General features: G+C 48.4%; 1 protein-coding gene and 1 long non-coding RNA gene across 2 annotated transcripts in view; one reads left to right on the top strand and one right to left on the bottom strand.

The window, feature by feature from the left end:
- Positions 1-21,369, top strand: part of LOC144826435 (transient receptor potential cation channel subfamily M member 7-like) — a 2,236,140-nt gene that overhangs the window by 936,452 nt on the left and 1,278,319 nt on the right. The window contains exon 19 of the mRNA XM_078684762.1: positions 19,017-19,160. Within this exon, the coding sequence (XP_078540888.1) occupies positions 19,017-19,160 (144 nt within the window). The remainder of the gene's footprint in view (positions 1-19,016; positions 19,161-21,369) is intronic.
- Positions 1-21,369, bottom strand: part of LOC144826437 (uncharacterized) — an 871,719-nt gene that overhangs the window by 422,219 nt on the left and 428,131 nt on the right. The window lies entirely within an intron of this gene.

Genomic DNA, 21,369 nt, shown 5'->3' with positions numbered 1-21,369 from the left:
TATGATTCTGATCTTTCAGCCTCTATCCCGGGTTTCGGTTAGAATGACCCTGAGGCTACTGGGCCTCTTGGCCCCCTGCATCTGGCTAGTGGACTATGCCAGGTGGCATATGCAGGCTCTGCAGTGGGACCTGAAGTTCCAGTGGGCACAGCATCAGGGGAATCTTTCCGATTGCTTTCAGATCTCAGAGGGTACTGCACATCAATTACAGTGGTGGCTAACAAACCAGGGCTGGGTCAACTGCAGGTCCCTCTCCCTAGCCAGAGTTCACAGTTGTGACAGATGCATCACTTCTGGAGTGGGGCAGCCACATGGGGGAGGCGGAGATCAGAGGCCTCTGGTCTCCAGCGGAGTCCGGGCTCCACATCAATTTCTGGAGATTAGGGCGATCCGTCTTGCACTGAAGGCATTTCTTCCTTCTGTCAAAGGGAGAGTAGTGCAGGTGTTCTCGGACAATACCTCTGTCATGTAGTGCTGCAATAAACAGGGCGGGCTGGGGTCTTGGACCCTATGTCATCAAGGCATGTCCCTGGTGGTTCAACACCTGGCAGGTTCTCTGAACGCCAGGGTGGACAAACTCAGCCGCCGGTGCATGATAAATCACGAATGGCGTCTTCACTCAGAGGTGGTGCAAGGTCTCTTCCAGTAGTGGGGATTACCTTGGTTAGATCTATTAGTCAGTTCTGGAGTTCCCAAGAGGGAGTCTCCTTCAAGATCAGTATCCATGTTGGAGAGTGGGCCTAGACGTTGAGCCCAGTGGAAGGTTCCACTGCACAGCCCTCATGTGCCATCTGGCATTTGGAATAAGGAGGATGCAGGAGGCCAGAACACTGAGAAGCCTCTGAGCTGTCCTCTCTAAGACCCAGGGCTGTGCCCGAAACACAAAGACCATATCAATACCCCATACCTGCTGCAGTAGAAGGAAAGCCTTGAATGCCACTCTGCCCAGTACTACACCACTGATGCAATCTTCTGTGGGGGATCAGATATGACTTTGACTAACTGATCGAGAACCCCTGCAATGTTAAGAGCTTGGCTGTTGTCCACTAAAGATTGCAGAGAGCCCAACTTCAGCAGTCAGTTGTCAGGATATGGACTTAAACTCCGTAGATGGGCAGTGACCATCATTACTTTGGTGAACACCAAGAGGCAAGGTAAGGCAAGGGAGCACCGTAAACTGAAGGTGTCCTCGGACCACCTTGAAGTGCAGGTTATATAAAAATGTGCCCTGCAAATTCAAGGACACCATCCTGTCTCATAGGTCCGGAGCAGACAGAATTTTAGCCAGTCTGGATGTCTTGAATTTGTCCTTCACCACTCAATGGGAGAAGGTCTAGGAAAGGGCTAGTCCCCTCCATCTTTTTTGGGACAAATAGGAACCGGGAAGAGCGTTCTTCACCTTTCTCCAAGTCCAGTACCCATTCAACAGCACTGTTTATTTATTTATAAAGTTTTATATAGCGCGAACAAGATCCCGAAGGATATCAGAGTGCTTTACAAAATTGATGGAAGGAAGGACATAAGAGCAATGACGACAGAGTTAGAATGCAAAAAAAAAAACACGGAATAATCACATAATTATAAGGCAAATAAGACAGGATGAGTAATACAATGGCGTGGCTGACCCTGATGTGGTCCCTGGAGGGGAAGAGGTGTTGGGCTAGTGTGTGACCTGCGATGTGTGTGGGGCAGGGTAAAAGATTTACATCTTGCATTGGGAATGTCAAGTGCTCGTACAACATTTGTTTTGGTATGGAAAGAAGATAGGGTGGTGTGGCAACAAAGGGTAGCCCGTTTTGAATAACCTACTAGACCCTTTTGCCTGATGTAATGGATCTCCGGCTGGGGAGGAAATATTCCATTCTACCTCCCACCAGCTTGGCATGAACCAGTTTGGATACAGTTGGCAGCTGCTACAGCAGAGGAGAAATAGGTGAATTGTTCCCGCTGCCCTGTGCAATGTCTCCTCAAGCCATGTCTGCTGTCCTACAAGGGCAGGACTGTCCGCCGTACCGGTCATGTCCTGACCTGACCTGTAACTGTCATGATCTATAGGCTAGGCCCCTTGGAATAGCCTCTGGAATGATGGCGAAAAGGCATGCAGTGGTTCCACTGTCTTTAAATCTTTCCAGTGCCAAGTCTACTTATCTCCTGAAGAATCTGGACATATCAAAGGGCATATCTATTAAGGGGACATGCACATCATCAGAAAATTCAGTCAACCTCATTCACGTATGCCTTCTGTAGAATCCAGACCTGCACAGCTTAAATACTTAGCTGACTTGGAAGCCTGGATTACTGGGTGCATGTCTATGTTGCTGGGCTCCTCCAACAGACTGCAGACTGGTGGTAAGAACAAGGCTTGGACCTTGAAGCCATCAAAGATTCAATGAGGATGTTGTTAAATGATAGTAAGGGCTCAGATGACGTTACCTCTGGTTGGAGAATGTGTCACAGCATTTACTTTTGTCTCAATTGAGCGCGACTGCAAATCTAGTTCCTCATCTAATCATTAGGCTACCACTGCAAACAAGGCACTTTCTTCCATTGGTTGCCTATGTGGAGAGTTAAGGTGCATTTTAGGGGAAGAATCTAGCCCACTGGCATTTTCTAAATCCAAGTATTCTACATCAGCTGTATAGTAAGGGGGGCCCACTCCCTCATCATCATCATTACCATGGGGGACCCTATGCGTTTTTTTGTTTAGGACCAACACAGGAGACAAAAAGAGAATGAAGCCTCTGCTGTTGGCTGCATAGCGATACAGAGGTCTGGGCTCACTGTGCCACTGGAATCAAGCTATCCTGGCTGAAGAGGGGTGACACCCGGAAACCGGTCCTAGGATGCTTGTTTCCGGTCCAGGGAGGACCTGGCTTGGCAGTTCAGGTTGGACTGTTCCCATGAGGCACAGGGTCAAGACTGATTTGCATATGGCCAGGTCTAAACTAGGGTGGCATGGTGAGCAAAAGAATGATGGATTTAACCGAGATCTCCTGACTGGGGGTCAATAATTTGATTTGTTCTGCATTCCGTCCATCAATTGTGTGTCTCTTGCTTTCTTGCCCTAGGTGCGCCAGGTATACCCAGACATGGGTCCTGTGCTCACTGTGCCACTGGAATCAAGCAATCCTGGCAGAAGAGGGGTGAAAGCCCGAAACTGGTCCTAGGATGCTTGTTTCCAGTCCAATGATGGATTGAAACCAGCTCTCTTGACTGGAGGTGAAGGTTTTGATTTGCTCTCATTCCATCCATCAATTGTGTGGTTTGCTTTTTCCTTTCATGGAGCTGGTATCTAAAACATACAGACCCATCCCAATTAAGTTCCTATTAAGAGAAAGTTAAGAAGATACACCACTTCAAATAACAATATGAACAATTGTGCTTTCAAGCGAGTTCACGTGTGAAATGCTCATTGGGGGTAGCAGATTCTTTCCTGCTTTATTTACCAGAATAATGAATTTTAAGACGATGCAAAACTTTTTGGACGTGCCATAATTTGGCACATTCACCTTACTAGTCTGCCTCTTCTACATCCTTTGATACTAGACTAGGGTTCCTCTCTCAGCTTCTCTGCTGCCTGTCAGACAGTCAACTTCATAGTGACATCTTAGTGTGTCATGTGTTAAGTGTCCCTTACCAACCAGGAAAGCTAGTCTCTCTCTATATATTTATTTATATGGATTTGCAAAGCGTTACAAGCCAGCAAAAGTTGTCTAAGAGCACTCATCCACCCCTCCCTGGGCTACACTAGACTGATACCAAAGGATAGTATGCACTTTTGCTCAACTATTAGTTGCAATCTTAGCAAAAACATTAGCATGGCTCTCCTGGCATACTAGCACACTCCTTAGAAGGTGAGAGTAATTCAAAGCTAGATCATTTATGCCCGACACACAACTGCAACTCATCAGTTACTCATCAGGTTCCCACTGGTGTATCCCATTGCTGAAACACAATATGTATTCCCTTCTATAAAGCAGGTCAGGACAAGAGAGTTACTACCACCTGGGAACCGACATGCCCTCTGTAGAAAGTTATTATCTTTTGAAGAATGTGTTTTTAAAAAATATATATAGTTGGATCCATGATCGATTATACTTTAAAATCCAACACCTCTGAGATAAAGTGGTGTTATATGCTGTGTTCTTTTGAGCTCATGTCGCTTTGCTAACTGACGTAGGAGTGAAACCAAACTATCACCAGTGATCCCCAGCCACTCCTGGTTCACTTCCTTAGCAGTGCAGCTCTCGCACACTACCACATTTGCATGTAATTGAGTAGCAAGCCTCATCTTGTAGGGCCTGACCGAATCCCTCCAGATGCTTTGGTTTCTCAAGTGCACACTCCTACTCGAACAGCATCTCAGGCAGCCCAAATGATACTCCTACTGCTTTGGCATTTAAGTCAAGACATCTGATCTACAGAATTTCATTCTGGGCACACCCATGATACTGCAGATAAACTTCTGGCCCCCACAGTGGCCAATGGAAGTGCTGTTATCACAAATAATAAGACAACCAATTCCACAATCTGCACTTAGATAACTAGAAACACATTCTTGTTTCCGATTCTTCCTCAGTTGGCCACAATTCAGACCACAACTGATAGAGTTGGGGCAGCCAGCTTGCCATAGGTAAAAGGTTCATTCAGAGAGAAGGGGAGTGTTTTTTGCTGCCACATGTAGTATGTTTGTGCTAATGAGGACTAAGAGCCCAAATCCCAAAAGCTACATGTAGAAGAGAGGGCTGAGGAAGGAAACAAATTCTATTGTTTCAAACAGATTTCAGAAGTAACTGCAGCACACTAGATAATATTATGGCCTAATACTAATAATCCATAAAGACGATTTGACAAATTCCCAACTGTTTGCTTTATAGTCTTCAAAAACGTGTGTGATTCCTTCTAGAACTACTCTGAGCAAAGCTCTTAAAACTAAGTCTCCAATGAAAAATACTGAATGCTGTTAGAAGTCTGTGCTCCTACAATTGATTTCAAATTTAACTGGGGAAAAACTGCAGTGCTTCCAAAAAATACTTGCCAGCAAAGGATTAAACTAAGATTTTTTTTCTCTCCATTACGCTTTAGTCTTCACCTTTCTGATATTGAGAAGGCCCTTATTATGAATGGTCAGCGACTATATAATATCCAATTTGTGGACACTTGGTCTTATCGATTTTATCAAAATGGCCTACAACACACACTGATAATGTTATTTAGGAATTGTGTGAACAACCAGCTGGAGATAGACTATGATAAAACTGAAATAATAATTTCCTTTGATCCACAAAAAGGAAAAAGTACTAATTGGAGTGTGGGATGGCAACTTCTGGACCAGGCAGATTCTTATACCTATTTAGGCATCACCTTCCACATAAAAGCAGACAATAGATTGCACTTGGCAAGACTGAAAGGAAAGGCCACATCACTGAGGTTTGCATTGGCAAAACTATCTAAAATTGTAGATGGACCATCAATCATGCCTGTTTTAAATGCAATTAGACCCCTAGCCTGTTGTATGGAAACTCTCCCAAAAAAGGCCAATGCTTGGTTAAATCTGGAGCAGAGCAAATTGTTTGGAGCAGTTTTTTAATCTCCCTCCATCCTCGAGCCCGGCACAGATACGTTTACAATTTGGATTAGTTAACCAAGATAGTGCTGCAGTATGGAAGAAGCAGAGCTGAACACCCTCAAAGGCATTCTTTGACAAGAGTTCGAAAGACCAGTATCGCAAGCCAAAGCATCACGGCATTCAACTGGGTCTAAACTTCTAAATGATGTGAAAATGAACTGACCATGATATCAGTCTGCTAAAGAAACATTTTCTTGCTCTTTCTCATACAGGACCCCTTGAGAAATTCAGCCTACGTGAGCACTCCTTTTTGATAAAAGAATACAGTGCAAATAACCATTTTGTGTCCTATCATTCAGCCTCCATCACCTGTGCTTTGAGGATCAAATATTTGAGATTATGCCTGGCTTTTTTTATTTTTGGCAAATCAGTTGAATATGGAAAGATTCAAGACTTGGGGCTGGATTTAAATTTTTGCGGATCGACTGTTCAGGCTGAGACCATGCCGCCTGCCAAATTTAGAAATGAACACCAAGTTGGTGGTCATTTTAAAAGCATTGACCAGAATCGTCGTCACAATCGTTCCTGTTAGTGCTTTTCAGGTCTCGCCTACTCGGCGCGCATGCGCTGAATAGGAAAAAGACCTGTAGCAATCGCTACGTTTTTTGTGCCAAAAACAGGCACGCGTTGCATTGCCTTTAATAACAATGTGTGCACTTTTGGGGATTCCCTTGTGGGGGCGAGCTTTGAAACCATATGGTTCCTGCTCTCTCCCCTTCCCCTGCTGCCTCCTCCTCTCCTCATCAGCGTGAGCCGCGCGCGCTTGTTTCCTATCTCGCCTTCTCTTTCGCCCCTTTCTTCCTCTTGCCTCCTGCTTTAGCCTCCCTGTATATTCTTGCTCTCTTCATAAATTGTTTATCGTTTTTGAAGAGCTTTATGTTGAATTTTTGCTTTTCCCATTCTTTACCGATGTAGGCAGATAACGTTATGGAACTACGGTTAAGCATAAAATGAGTTGGCCAAGATCCTACATTGCGGTTGGGTTATGTGCGCTTTATTTAGAAAGAATAGTGTCTTTTTTTAGTAATTTGAAATTTTAATAATAAACCTCACCGAAATCTGAACGTTTCGCAGAGGCCAAAAGGCGTGTGATGGTTGTGGCTGTTCCACTCCAAGGCTGACCTGGTCTGTATGTTTGTGTGAAATCTGATGCCATTTGTTGTCTGAAGGTGCATGTTGCAGCATCTCTATGTGATTGTCACCATATTTGTGCCTGTGATCACTTTTTGCAACATGTAAACATTTTTAGCTCCGTAAATAAAAGGTGTTGCTATGTTCCCACTCTCCTTAGTTGTTACTCGTATTTACCCCACCGTGGACGGTGTAAGAGGGAATCTGCTGGGATATGAACCTGGGATTTACCGACTACAGTCGGATACAATATTTTCACCTTTCCAATATGCAACATGTTGTATGCTTTTCTTGTCAGCCTCTTGACTGTGCTGTCGAAAGGGAGAATCTACCTTACAAGGATTCAAACCTGTGACTTTGTAGACTGCACACTGACCCTACAGTTTTTGCAAACTGTTTATGTGCAAAATACTGTTCTGGTTGTGAGGTGAATCTTTCAGCTGTAGGGTTGAAAGGGTGACTCAGTACTACTGTGATTCCAAACTGTAACGCGCAGACTGCTCACGGTTCTGAAATTGTATGGGACTGTGCATTTTGTGTTTATGTTCAGGAATCTTAGCGTATACTATACGTAGAGTAATGGTAAGATCCCAACACTTAGTATTTTGCAGCAGGAGGACACATATTTAAGTAGAGCTCAAGATTTGAAAATGAGTGCCGGGTGGACATCACACACAGCCGCCAACTAAAATGGGATATCTGGTATTACTTTCTGATTCAGACGAATCATTGCTGATATAAAGTCGAATCAATTGCTAAAAGACGATATATGTGCACTTTTCTTCTTAAAAAGGAAATGTCAAGTCATTTTAAAAAAGTTAGTTTTGAGGAAGCTTGTTGCGACGTATATAATCGGAAATTCGGCCCCCTAAATATTTAATTTATCAATCGTTTTTAGCAGGAGCTTTCAGACAGTTCCTTCTTTAATATTAGTGGCACTAGGAGAGGAGCCAAGATGGCGATCGGAACAGTCGCATAACCGCCTCGCTCTGTGATCCCTTCCTCCCCGCCACCTATCCTGTATTTCATCCTGTTCGGGGTGTTCCGAATTTGGTCACCAAGAAAGAGCCTTCACTTACCATCCTTGTCCGGGGCTCTGGCGTGCAGTTGTTTCGGCGTTCTGCCCTTGTCGCCTTGCTGGCCTTCCCGCCCCTGACGCCGGGGCCTCGAGTGCTGTGCTTGCCCGGAGATGTTCGGAGTGCCGGCGGTCCGGAGCCGGTGGAGAGACCCGATGGTGGGAGCCTGAGAGCCGCGGGCCGGAAGCCCTGGAGCGGACCCACCCCCGCGGGTGGGCCACCCCGTATGTCCGATTGCCTGCCGGCCCGAAGAAGAGAAGCCGCGCTGTCCGGCACCCCTCAAGTGGGTAGTCCACTCCTGTTGCTTGTCCCGCCCGGGGTCCGGTGCTGGGCTCCCCCCCGAGTGTTGTGGGGGGCACGCCCGTTCTTCTGGTGACTCTCCTTTCTCCGCCGAGCGCCATCCGCCGCGGATCGGTTGTGTGCCCTGGGGCCGCCGGTGCTCCTGGTGGACTTGGAGGCGCCCACGATGATGGCGGCGGGCGATGTGCTTAAGATGGCGGATGGCCCCTCGGAGAGTCTTTCTCCTGGAGACAGGGAAGTTGCTGCATTTGTTCTCTCCAGCCCTCGTTTGATTCGGGCGGCCCCTACTCGGAGTGCTGTCTTGTCTGCCCTGGCTGCTCTGGGGATCGACCTGTCCTTGAAATGCCGAGACTTGGAGTCGCGGATCGCCGCCATGGCTGCTCCGCCATTTTGTGACGCGGTGTCGTCTTCCCGAATTGTAATGGTTGAAACTTCTCCGGCTGCTGTGCTGGGATCTCCGGCTGGGTGTTTGATTCTATGGGATCAAGTGGACCCGGTGCCGATGCTGCAGTGTTTCCTACATCCTGATTTCTCTGCTTCGTGCTGGACAGCCCAGATATTGTGCTTGGCCACGTGGATCGTTGAGGTACTTTTGCATTCTGACTGCTGCCGAGTTCTCCTGGTTGCTTCTTGTTGGCCGGGACGGTGTTTTGCGGGGATCCCACTGGCTTTTCTTGACTGGTATGGACCCACTGTATCATTCTGCTTTTCGGCCGTGGCGGGGTCTGGAAGCTCGACTCTTCATAAAAGTGGACAGGGGTGATTGTGCCTGAGTACCTGTGGGACCCTTTTAAATGACATCTCCAGGCCTCATTATTTTGGTTAGTTCTTGTTTTTCATCCTTATGTGGGCTTTTCTCAATGTCCTTTTCGACCTCGATTGGTGATCCGTTGTTGCGGGTGGGGTAGTATTCTATGTTTCGATCGCTGGCTCCTCTCCTCTCTTGTCCTTCTTTTTCCTCTCCTTCTCTCTCTTTCTCCTTTCTCTTTCTTTGTTATTATTCCCTTTCTCTTTCTTCTATATTTCGGGTGACTCTGGGCGACAGGCACGCTGTTTAGTGGGGTAGGCCGTAGCCATTACAGTGATGTAGGGTGGGGGGGGGTGTTTGTTATTTTAGTTTGTTTTATTCTATGGTCCCTTTTTGCTTTTTCAGGGGGTGGGCTATGTCCCTTGGTTTTCACTCCTTTGTCTCGTACGTGTCCGCACTTTCTCCTTTTCCGGGGCGGGAGGGCTGTACATGTGGCGTCCACGTTATTTGTTTGCTGACATTTGTCCTTTACTTTTGAACCTTTGCTGGGCGTGGGATGTCTTTGGGCTTCGCCCTATTAGGGTTATTTGATTGCGTGGGGGGCTGTCTCCCTCCCGCCCCCCCCCTCTTTTTCTGTATATGTTGCGTGACGCTTGGTAGATATGGTTGCTGCCTCCAATATAAAATGTAAAATGAAACCTTTCTTATCCTGGCGCTGACTGTTTACCGTCTTTATTTCACGTCTATCCTGTATTCATTCTATTGTACGCATTGATGTTGGCTTTTTCTTTTGACTCTCCTGCTTTTGCGGCCGGCCCCTGTGGTTGTAGGCCTGCGCTTGTACTTCTGCGTGTCGTTCAATAAAGGTTTAAAAAAAAAAATAATAATAAATAAATAAATAAATATTAGTGGCACTAGAGGGTGTGTGCAATAATTTGAGAGGCAGTGTGTGTGAGTGTGAAACCGGCAAATGTGTACTTATCTCCACTTTTCACAATGGTGTTGCTAGGAGAGAGCGCATAGACGGGCAGAAAAGTGTCACTCTGCAAACAGTTTAGATGCCTGTGTGGATGGCGAGCTACCCCAGGTATGTAAAAAATCTCACCTGAGGGAGAGTGGGTCTCCCTGGGAGAGAGAAATCTACCTCCCTGCCAGGTGAGTGTAGAGCATCCTACTCCAGAGAGGATTTGTTGTTAGAGGAGGGAGTACTGCTCTCTCCAGCGCGCACGTACCACTCGCGGGTGCACTCCTCTGCCTCTCTCTCCCGCTGCAGCTCAAGGTTTCATTTGTCTCACACATTTGCTCTATTGCTTCTCTTGGTTGTGTTTTCATTTTCTCGTCGTTCTTCCTTTTCTTTCACTTATTCCTTTGCAGCCCTTCCTCTTTCCACATTTTATCTGTTGTATTCCTGTCGCTTCTCTTTCTGTATCACGTTGACTCTCTCCTTGCTTTACTTTCCTTGTTTGGTTACTTTCCTCAGTCGTTCCCTTGTCGTTCCGTTTCAATGTCCATCTGTTCTCTTTCCGCCCCCTTTTCTAAGCCACGTCCGCTTTATAGCGCAAACTAGACCCAAAGGTTTCTGAGCGCTTTACATGAGGACCAGTTACATTGCACAAGGACACATTCATTTTTAGGTCTCATCTGAGGCAGCCCGCATCACTCAGCGCCAGCACAGCATCGCTCAGCGCCACCACAGCATCACTCAGCATCACTCAGGAACACCACAGCATCACTCAGGAACACCACAGCATCACTCAGCACCACCACAGCATCACTCCGCACCACCACAGCATCACTCAGCACTACCACAGCATCACTCAACGCCACCACAGCATCACTCAAGGCCACCACAGCATCACTCAAGGCCACCACAGCATCACTCAAGGCCACCACAGCATCACTCAAGGCCACCACAGCATCACTCAAGGCCACCACAGCATCACTCAAGGCCACCACAGCATCACTCAAGGCCACCACAGCATCACTCAAGGCCACCACAGCATCACTTAGCGCCACCACAGCATCACTCCGCGCCACCACAGCATCACTCCGCGCCACCACAGCATCACTCCGCGCCACCACAGCATCACTCCGCGCCACCACAGCATCACTCCGCGCCACCACAGCATCACTCCGCGCCACCACAGCATCACTCCGCGCCACCACAGCATCACTCCGCGCCACCACAGCATCACTCAGCGCCACCACAGCATCACTCAGCGCCACCACAGCATCACTCAGTACTACATCACCCAGCACCACCACAGCATCACTCAGCATCGCCTTTGCACTAGTACACCACCACATCATCATCACTCAGCAAGACCTGAGTATCATTCAGCATCACCTCAGCATTGTCTCCGCACCAGTCACCACCACCACTACCACCTCAGCATCACTCAGCACCAACTCAGCCTGCTCTTGGAATCTGGCATCTTTTGATTCTCCCCTAGCATCTGGCCGCTGCTAGTGTTATAATACAGGATCTGAAGAAACACGTTAGTGTTAGATACCTTACCTTAGAATATCCCCAGGCGTCAGACTGGATCCGGAAAGTTTTCGTCAGCAGTACCCCTGTGCATCGGTAGGCGTCGTCTGCGGTTCAGCGTCCGTCGGCGGCGTTGTGATCGCCGGGATGATGTAGTCTGAGTACTTAGACGCCGCACTCGCGCGCTGATGTCAGTTATTCTTTTTTCCGCACCAGCAAGTATAGATCCGGGAAGAGCTAGTATCCTTAGTCACTGTTTGACTAACTTTTTGGTCTTTTTGACTATCTCTTTTCGAGTCAACTTAGACTCCTGGTGCCGGTAGGGATGCCCGGTTTTAAGCCGTGTGACGCCTGTCACCGACTAATATCGGTTACCGACCCTCATCGCCGGTGTCTCTACTGCGTAGGGGCCGACCACGATGACAAGTCGTGCCCCGACTGCCGGGCCTTGATGTTGAAGGCTAGGCGGGAGCAGTCCCGCAAGCTCCTCGAGATCCGGCAGTCGGTTTCGCGCCGCTCGAGGTCCCGGTCGTCGGGCTCCAAGTCCTCGTATTCAGGTAAGTCGAGGCACTCTAAAAAGAAGTCGAAGATGCGGTATTGCTCTTCTGACTCCCCTCGCCGGTCGCGCGGCTCTGCTGATGGTTTGGGTGGCACCACCCTCTTCTCCGCTGCAGGCGTCGCATCCGGTCCCATACCCTCCGGTCCCTGGACTGCATGCAACGCCGGAGGAGGTTAGTGATTTCCTCGTGGCCATGAGGACTCACTTCCCTCCGTCGAGGCCTACCGGCGCGCCTTCGGGCCCCACAGATCCGACTAGGGGCCATAGTGAGCCGGCGGCTTCGGCCCGACGCCGTCGTCGACTTTGGTCCTGACGCCGCGGGGCCCCGGGGGACCCAAACCTGGATCGCGGTCCCCGCCAGTTGACATCACCACTCCTCCGCTGGTGCCGACCCCAATGGTGTCACTCCCAGTGCCGTCCTCGGACGACGACGACGGTCCGGGTCCGGTGTCAGAGCGGCGCTGCTCGGTGCCGTCTCCGGCGTCGGTGGGTGAGCAATTCACCTATGACCTGGCTCTGTCATTTTTGCCTGTTTATCAGGACACGGATGAAGGGGAGGACTGGGAGGGGTCTGAGGACCCTCTGGCACAACAGTGCTAGTTAATTCAGGACTGGGCAGATGAGTTTGGGGAGGCCAGTGGTCTTGACACATCGCCTGACACTGGATTCATCTCCCCTCCCTCCGTGGCTAAGGACGAGGGTACTACATATGGTGTGGTATTGCGCAGGGCAGCTAAGGCCTTGGCTCTTGAGCTCCCTGCTGCGGCCATGAGGACTAATCTCCTCACCGAGGTGCTTCAACCGCCAGTAAGCTCATCGGAGCCTCTGCTGCCGTTCAATGAGCCCCTCAAAGACGTTCTCATTGGCACTTGGTCCAAGCCCTCCACAGTGCCCCCTGGGGATCAGAACGTGGCCCGACGCCACCGCCCGGCTCCGAGCGACCCCTGCTGTTCTCCTCACTTAGTCTGGGGTTGCGGCTATCAACACTGCATGCCTTTTGGGCCGTTACACCCACTCTTTGTGGGATACTGTGCGGACTTGCTGCCCCAGTGCCGTAGGAGGCCCAGCCAAGGCTCGCCCAGGCTCTTGCTGAGGGACGGGATGCAGCACGATATTCCATCGGATGTGGACTTGATACCACGGACTCGCTGCGCAGATCGATTTCCACGACGGTGGCGATCCGTCGCCACGCCTGGCTGAGTTCCGGCAAGTTTTTCGGGGGATGTCCAGTCCACGCTCATGGACATGCCCTTCGATGGACGTCGCCTTTTTGACGACAAAGCAGACAGTGCGCCTGAGCGTTTAAAGGACTCCATGGCTACGGCCAAGTCCTTGGGCCTTTCGGGCCAGCGCCAGCAGACTTCTGCTTTTTGCCCCTTTTGTGGCCAAGGAAGGGGCGCCCCCACACGTTCGTCCAGCCTCAGGCTGCAGAACCAGCCTCAACTCGGTCGCGGACGTGGTAACCGCCGTGGCGGTGCAGGGGAAAGAGGCCCGGTCAGTCTACATCCACCCCCGCAGCATCTGCCTCAAAGCCTTCCTAGTCCGAGCTTTCAGGCCCATTCAACGCCAGTGGGGGGCAGGGTTCACCATTACCTCCTTCGGACAGGTTGGTGCTGCAAATCGTCCGAAGGGGCTACTCCCTCCCTTTCGAGGCGACCCCTCCAGCCATGCCATCACTTGCAGCTTCTGCAGGAGGAAGTTACGGCCCTCTTGGCCAAGGGGGCCATTGAGCGCCTTCCTGGACCAGAAGTAGAACGTGGTTGCTACTCCCACTACTTTCTGGTTCCCAAGAAGGGCAAAAGGGGCCTGCGCCCTATCTAGGACCTCCGAAGCATCAACGGCTTCCTCAGCAAGGAGATGTTCAAGATGCTGACTTTAGCTCAGGTCCTAGCTGCCTTAGACCCTGGAGACTGGATGGTAGTGTTGGACTTGCAGGATGCACATTTCCACATCCCCGTCCTGCCGGCCCACCGGCGTTACCTGCGGTTCATGGTATGCCACGAGCACTTTCAGTTTACCGTGCACCCCTTCGGCCTCACCAGTGCCCCTCGGAGGTTCACGAAAATGATGGCGGTGGTCGCAGCTCATCTGCGCAGATCAGGGGTTCCAGTCTTCCCCTATGTCGATGATTGGTTGATGGAGGCGGGCTCGACCCAGACAGTCGTCTCCCACCTCAAGACTACGGCCGATCTCCTGCACTCGCTGGGGTTCTCCATCAACGTGGCGAAGTCACACCTGTGCCCCTCTCAGAAGCTCCTCTTCATTGGAGCGGTTCTGGACTCGGCGCAGTTTCAGGTTTATACTCCCGAGCAGCGGGTTCGGGATATTCAGGCTCTGATTCCGATCTTTCGGCCTTTATCCCGAGTTTCGGTCAGGCTGATGCTGCGGCTGCTGAGGCTGATGGCTTCCTGCATCCTGCTGGTACATCATGCCAGGTGGCACATTAGGGCTCTGCAGTGGGACCTAAAGGTCTAGTGGGCACAGCATCAGGGCAACCTGTCCGACCATGTCCTGATCTCGGAGGGCACTGTAAGTCAGTTGCAGTGGTGGCTCAGGGACCGCGATTAGGTCAGTGGCAGATCCCTCTCCCTACCCCAACCGGAGCACACAGTGGTGACGGATGCGTCCCTCCTGGGATGGGGGGCCACATGGGAGAGGCGGAAATCAGAGGCCTCTGGTCTCTGGCGGAGTCCCGGCTCCATATCAACCTTCTGGAGCTGCGGGCGATCCGACTTGCACTGAAGGCATTCCTTCCCTCTGTCCGGGTAAGTGTAGTGCAAGTGTTCACGGACAACACCACCGCCATGTGGTACTGCAACAAACAGGGCAGGGTGGGGTTGTGGACCCTCTGTCAGGAAGCTCTGCGCTTCTGGACATGGCTGGAACCCCAGGGCGTCAACCTGGTGGTTCAACAGCTGGCAGGTTCCCTGAACGCCAGGGCGGATGAACTCAGCCGCCGGTGCATGATGGATCACGAATGGCGTCTGAACTCTGGCGTGGTGCAAGGTCTCTTTCAGCAGTGGGGAGAGCCTTGGTTGGATCTGTTCGCCACCGAAGAGAAAGCGCAATGTCATCAGTTCTGCGCGTTGGAATTTCCAAGGCAGCACTCGCTCGGCGACGCTTTTCGTCACGAGTGGAGCTGCGGTCTGTTGTACACCTTTCCGCCTATACCACTTCTGTACAGAGTGCTGAAGAAGATCCGACCCACCGGGCCCAAGTCATCCTTGTGGCTCTGGACTGGGCACGAAGATACTGGTATCCCGAGCTACTCAGTATGTCAGTCGATCCCCCGATTTGTCTGCCTCTTCAGGAGGACCTTCTGTCGCAGCAACAGGGGACAGTCCTCCATCCGAACCTGTCCAGTCTCCACCTACATGCATGGAGATTGAGCGGCGGCAGTTGAGGCCATTTGACTTGCCTCCTGAAGTCTGTGATGTGATTCTGGCAGCCAGGCGTCCCTCCACTAAAACGGTATATGCCTGCAGGTGGAGCAAATGTGTGGCATGGTGCACAGCAAAGGCTGTGGATCCTCTTTCTGCCACTCTTTCAGAGGTTCTCCTCTTCCTTCTTTCTCTTGCCCAGCAGGGCTCTGCTCTGGGCACTATCCAAGGCTATATCTCGGCCATTTCAGCCTTCTTAAAGCTTCCTGATTAGCCCTCTCTTTTCAAGTCCCCTGTTGTAAATAGATTCTTGAAAGGCATCACACACATGTTCCCTCCTGTTCTTTTTGTGATGCCTCAGTGGGGAGTTGAACTTAGTACTTACTTATCTGATGTGTGCTCCCTTTGAGCTACTTCATAATTGTCCTCTTCGTCTTCTGACTCTTAAAACTGCTTTCCCGGTTGCCATCACCTCTGCCAGAAGATTGAGTGAGCTCAAGGCTCTGTCTTCTAAGCCTCCTTTCCTCCCTGTCCATCCGGACAAGGTTGTTCTGAGGACTCCTCCTTCTTTCCTGTCCAAGGTGGTTACGGCCTTTCACATTGGGTAGTCCATCACCTTGCCCACCTTCATTCCGCCTCCGCATCCCTCGAAAGAGGAAGAGAGGGTCCACTGTCTGGACCCAAAACGTGCGCTCTCTTTTTATCTAGACCGCACACGCCAGTTCCGGGTGGACAACCAGCTCTTTGTTGGTTACGTGGGCGCTCAGAAGGGACGGGCGGTGCACAAGCCGACCATCTCTCGGTGCGTCGTTTTGTGCATCAAGGTCTGTTATTCCTTGGCGAAAAAGGAGCCTCTTGTGGGACTGCGCCCCCATTCCACTCGGGCAATGGCGGCTACTACTGCCCTGGGTTGGGTAGTCCTCTTGCAGGACATCTGTCGGGCAGCTACGTGGGCCTCGCTGCACACGTTTGCTAAGCACTACTGTCTGGATATCAAGTCCGGAGAGATGGCTTTTTCGACCGTTCCGTTCTCCAGGACCTCCTGGTATGATCTTGGTTCGCAGACCCACCACCGGGGTTGGTAAGGAATCTAACACTAACGTGTTTCTTTCAGATGCATAAGTTACTTACCTTCAGTAACGATATATCTGTAAAAAAACATTAGTTAATGTTAGATTCCTTACCGCCCCACCCATCCTCCCCGTTCTGCGAACTGATATCTAGGGTTAAGGCATCTCCCTTTGAGGGCCCTAGTTTCATGGCACCAGTGTCGGTTTCTTGCATGGCTCTGCGTTCCTGGCACAGAAAGCTATGTACAGAACTGACGTCCGTGCGCGAGGGCGGCGGCTTAGTACTCCGACGTCATCCCAGCGATCACGACGACGGCCGCGGGCCGCAGAGGACGCCTACCGACACGTAGGGGTACTGCTGACGAAAACTTTCCGGATCCAGTCTGACGTCTGGGGATATTCTAAGGTAAGGAATCTAACACTAACTAATGTTTCTTACTGATATATCGTTACCGAAGGTAAGTAACTTGTGCTACTAGTTCCCAACCTTCACCCTCTGATTGTTTATGCCCCCACAAAAAAAAGCTTTAACAAACAACCATTGGAATAGGCAGAAACAAGTTGCAAGCATTGCAAGAACAAAAGAAAACTGAGGACATTTTTTATTGTAAATACTTTTTTTATTATGGTCGTTCAGTTGTAGATAATGCCATCTTGGTCATATATAAGGTAACAAAAATGCTTCTGACACTTTTTTTTAATAACTTTTCAGCATGGTGCACAGCAGCAATACTTCTCTACAGCACAGCTTGAAGACATTGACAAAGTCAGTAGATCTGGCTAAACAGTTATAAGGCCCTAAAGGCGAGACCTATTGGCTATGCTAATGCTGTTAAAGTTTGACGTACAGCTCTGGCATTTATATCAAGGTAGAGGGAAGAGGATTGGAGGTCCATTCAGTTTCCCTGGACAGATACGCAATAATCAAACATAGAATGGACACTGGTATCTATAAAACCATTGGTTTGTATTCGAAAACCCTCATAGGCTTCCTGATTTTATCGTTGCGGTATATCTTATTTCCGCCCCATCAGGAGTCGTGGCGTATTCATAGGGTAGTCGATTAACGTGCTGGATGCCTGCCTCACCCGAGGCTACCTCCGGTACAAATAGAAGTGTCCAGAAATAATGAAAAAGGAGGTAAAAGTAGTGTCTCACCCTAGAGTTTATTTATTAGAAAAAGGGGGTCTAGGCACTATCAATAAAAAGGAATTACGATATGATGGTAATCGTGTTACTGGATTACCGCATGTCTTGAAGAATGTGTCAACATGTTTCAGCTCACTCAGCCCAGCCGGGTCTATGGAGCTTTCGTCAGGACAAAAAAACACATATAGAAAAAGGTAGAATATCTCACACAACTTGTGTAGTATTGGGTGATAAGTCTGGTCAACTTATACTCAAAATTCCGATGCTATTTTTAGCTCGATGATAGCTTCAACAGGGGTCGGAGAGTCGCTTGTGGTCTTTGCCACGAGGTTCGGCGCTGTGTCCCCTGTGCTGACTCTGCCCCTGCACCCAATACTACACAAGTTGTGTGAGATATTCTACCTTTTTCTATATATGTTTTTTTGTCCTGACGAAAGCTCCATAGACCCGGCTGGGCTGAGTGAGCTGAAACATGTTGACACATTCTTCAAGACATGCGGTAATCCAGTAACACGATTACCATCATATCGTAATTCCTTTTTATTGATAGTGCCTAGACCCCCTTTTTCTAATAAATAAACTCTAGGGTGAGACACTACTTTTACCTCCTTTTTCATTATTTCTGGACACTTCTATTTGTACCGGAGGTAGCCTCGGGTGAGGCAGGCATCCAGCACGTTAATCAACTACCCTATGAATACGCCACGACTCCTGATGGGGCGGAAATAAGATATACCGCAACGATAAAATCAGGAAGCCTATGAGGGTTTTCGAATACAAACCAATGGTTTTATAGATACCAGTGTCCATTCTATTTTTGATTATTGTGTACAACTCTGGCAGCCTGACAGAGCCATCCGTCAAACGTATATTTTTAGAACATCCAGAAGGCGGGCCACCCGCTTGTAAATCAAGCAGACTGACCATTATCTTGGCAGTAAGGATACTCCGTCACTTTTGCAATGGAGTATCTTTACCATCAAGATATAAATATGTCCCTTAATCTTTTCTACAGGTTTTGTAGCTACCAGGGCAAAAACATAACCCATCTAGCTGGCCAAAATATGCCCTGCTGTGGAGAACTTTCTAACAGCAACATTCAACAAAACAAGACTAAGAACCTGAAACGAGGCACTATTGTACTGTCTTAACTCATCAGAAAGCTTCATTATCAAGTGACTATCTTATGAGCACGATCCAGACGGAAGTGGCCAAACTATAATATGTTGCTATAGTACTCACTCAATGTCTTTTACTTAGCACTGCAATTTAAATCTCAATATTTGAGATTGGTCTGTATTGTAGTGTTTTTTATTAATCCCACAAAAAACATTATGCTATAAAAAAAAGGTATGTCAGTTGACGATCAAGATTAAATGTTTTATTTATGATTTATTTAGTGCTCCAATGCCCAATATTTTCAGCTTCTATGTTGCTTCCATCGCATGTTTTCACCGGTATACTAACATCATATTTTTTTGACTAGGAAGTCTTTAAAGAAGTAAGGATCTTGGATAATAGTGACACAAAGCATGAACTTGAAATTCAGACAAAACCCCGCAGGCTTCCAATCATGCGAAAATTTTACTCATTCTATCATGCACCCATTGTAAAATTCTGGTTCAACACTGTGAGTATTAATGATTTCCTCATTTATAAAACAGAATTCTTCAGATGTCACCTACTGCTTACCAGAATATGATGTTTTCCACTAATGGGCTGCCTTTTTTGTCTCCTCAATTTTTGCTTTGATCAGCTTTACATGCAGCACATTTTACTGTAAGTGTTTTGATGAAGTCAGCTATGAACTGAATTGTTCGTAGTCACACTTAATGACTGTAGTTATTGTAATGTTGTTCATGTAATAGGTCTGAACTTTGTAGGTGAAGAGGAAGCTTTTTAGGGCATTTCTGGGGACAAGAGTGATGAGGTAGCTGATGTTAGAAATAAGTAGGCTTGCTGAATGAAAACATCTGCTTTATAATAAATATATAGATGAGCAGTTCATATCATACAATTTTAGTGGGCGCACACCAAACAGAGCCTTGACGATCGCAATGACTCGCCTACAACATCTGACTGGCTTCAACTTTTCACCTCTTCCTGATTGCCTTCCTACGCACTTTGCTTTCGTCCCTGCTGACAGCACTGACCCTTCAACCTGCCCTGACGCTAAAGCCTGTCCTGATTGTTCCTTCAATGGGTGAACCTTCTTGAATGGATTACATTTGACCCCTTACACAGCTTATATGCTATCAGTCCTTAGATTTGAGACTTCTATTTGTGACTTGCACTTCTAGCTCCTGCGGATGAACTCTTATGCCTTGCAAAAGCTCGAGGCCTGCATACCACTGTGGGTGAAACATGTTTTGGCTGTTATTTTGCACGTTTTCTGCTTACAATAAGCACAACATTAAGTAGAATCTACAAAAATCAAATCAATGACCGATCATTCTTTTTACATTGGGGAATTCCGAATGAAACCATAAGATTCCTTCCAGCTATGTCCACATCTCTACAAAACAAATGTTACTGTCTTGGATTTGGCAACACATTAAGATTATGTGAGTTATGTAGATTGTATCCCTTATAGCAGACACTCATCCTTTTTATATCAAAAGAGATTCAAGAACATGTGGTGCCTTTTCAAAGACCTCAAAGTCACAACCAGGGCCCGGGAATGTCCATTAGTCCTATCAGTGGAGCTTGAAATGGTATTTGATGCTCAAAGCTGGCAATACCTACCAGTAATACCGAACCAAACCGGGTCTGGGGCAAAAAACGTTGCTGCATTTACCTATTGTAAGTTGGTCCCAAAGCTAGGTTCTGCACTGCCAGTGTTATTGTCACCTCTTTTGATGTACACAGAGAAACTCTGCTTGGGTGCCTGCTATCCCCAAAGCTATTTGCCCTAGAAGATGACACACGTAGTCTTGCTCTAGGCAGACAACCTACTTGTTTTCCTGGAGGATGGGAGTACTGGGATTGCCTATTTGGTAGATGCTCTTAATGCTTTTGGATATTATCGTGCCTCTGGGTAAATTGGTCCACGACGTGTGTTCCCTGTTATTTTGTTTTATAAGACGTAGAAGGCCATTGGGGTTCAAACATTTGGTATTACTTGGAACCACAATTGTGCTAATATTTAGGAATCCAGGTTTATCACAAAGAGGCTGATCTATTGGAGGAAATGTGGGCATTGAGGTTCAAATATTTGGTATTACTTGGAACCACAATTGTCCTAGTATCTGGGAAACAAGGTTCATCACAAAGACTCTGATCTGTTGGAGTAAATGTGGGCAAGGTAGTAAGCGCTTCGAGGGGTTTCACAACCCTTTTTAAAACTTTGTCTCTCTCAATCAAGGGACTATTATCCTTCTTCAAAATGGTAATGTTTTCTTATTTATTATATTATTTCACCAATCTGCCTGTTTTGGTACTGAAATCGTTTTTTATGGAACTGGACAAATTGTTACCTGACATAGTCTGGGGTTTGGAAAGATTGGGTAGCATCAGCTATGCTGGTGGTGGAGGGAGGTCTCCGTGCATTAGACTTGATTGAGTTGTATTTCTGATAGATACATCTGCCGTGTGGATTCCTCACCTTGTGAATATCCCCCTTGCGTCAGCAACGTTCGGAAAATTTCTTCGTAGCACGCCGACGTGGACGACGTCACAGGAGTACGACCTCGCGCGTGACTCCGCCTGACGTCACCGAATCCTTATTAGGCCCACGCCGGCGTGATGACGTCAGTTCCCTTTTTTCCGCGTCTTCGACGCTAACGGTTTACGGGATCTTCTGCGGTACTTAGCATCTTACTACTATTACAGTGTTGCTG

This window comes from Lissotriton helveticus, chromosome 3_2 (assembly GCF_964261635.1).
Source record: "Lissotriton helveticus chromosome 3_2, aLisHel1.1, whole genome shotgun sequence".
Taxonomy (NCBI): domain Eukaryota; kingdom Metazoa; phylum Chordata; class Amphibia; order Caudata; family Salamandridae; genus Lissotriton; species Lissotriton helveticus.
Note: the sequence above shows the minus strand (reverse complement) of the source record. Positions and strands in the feature narration are given on the sequence as shown.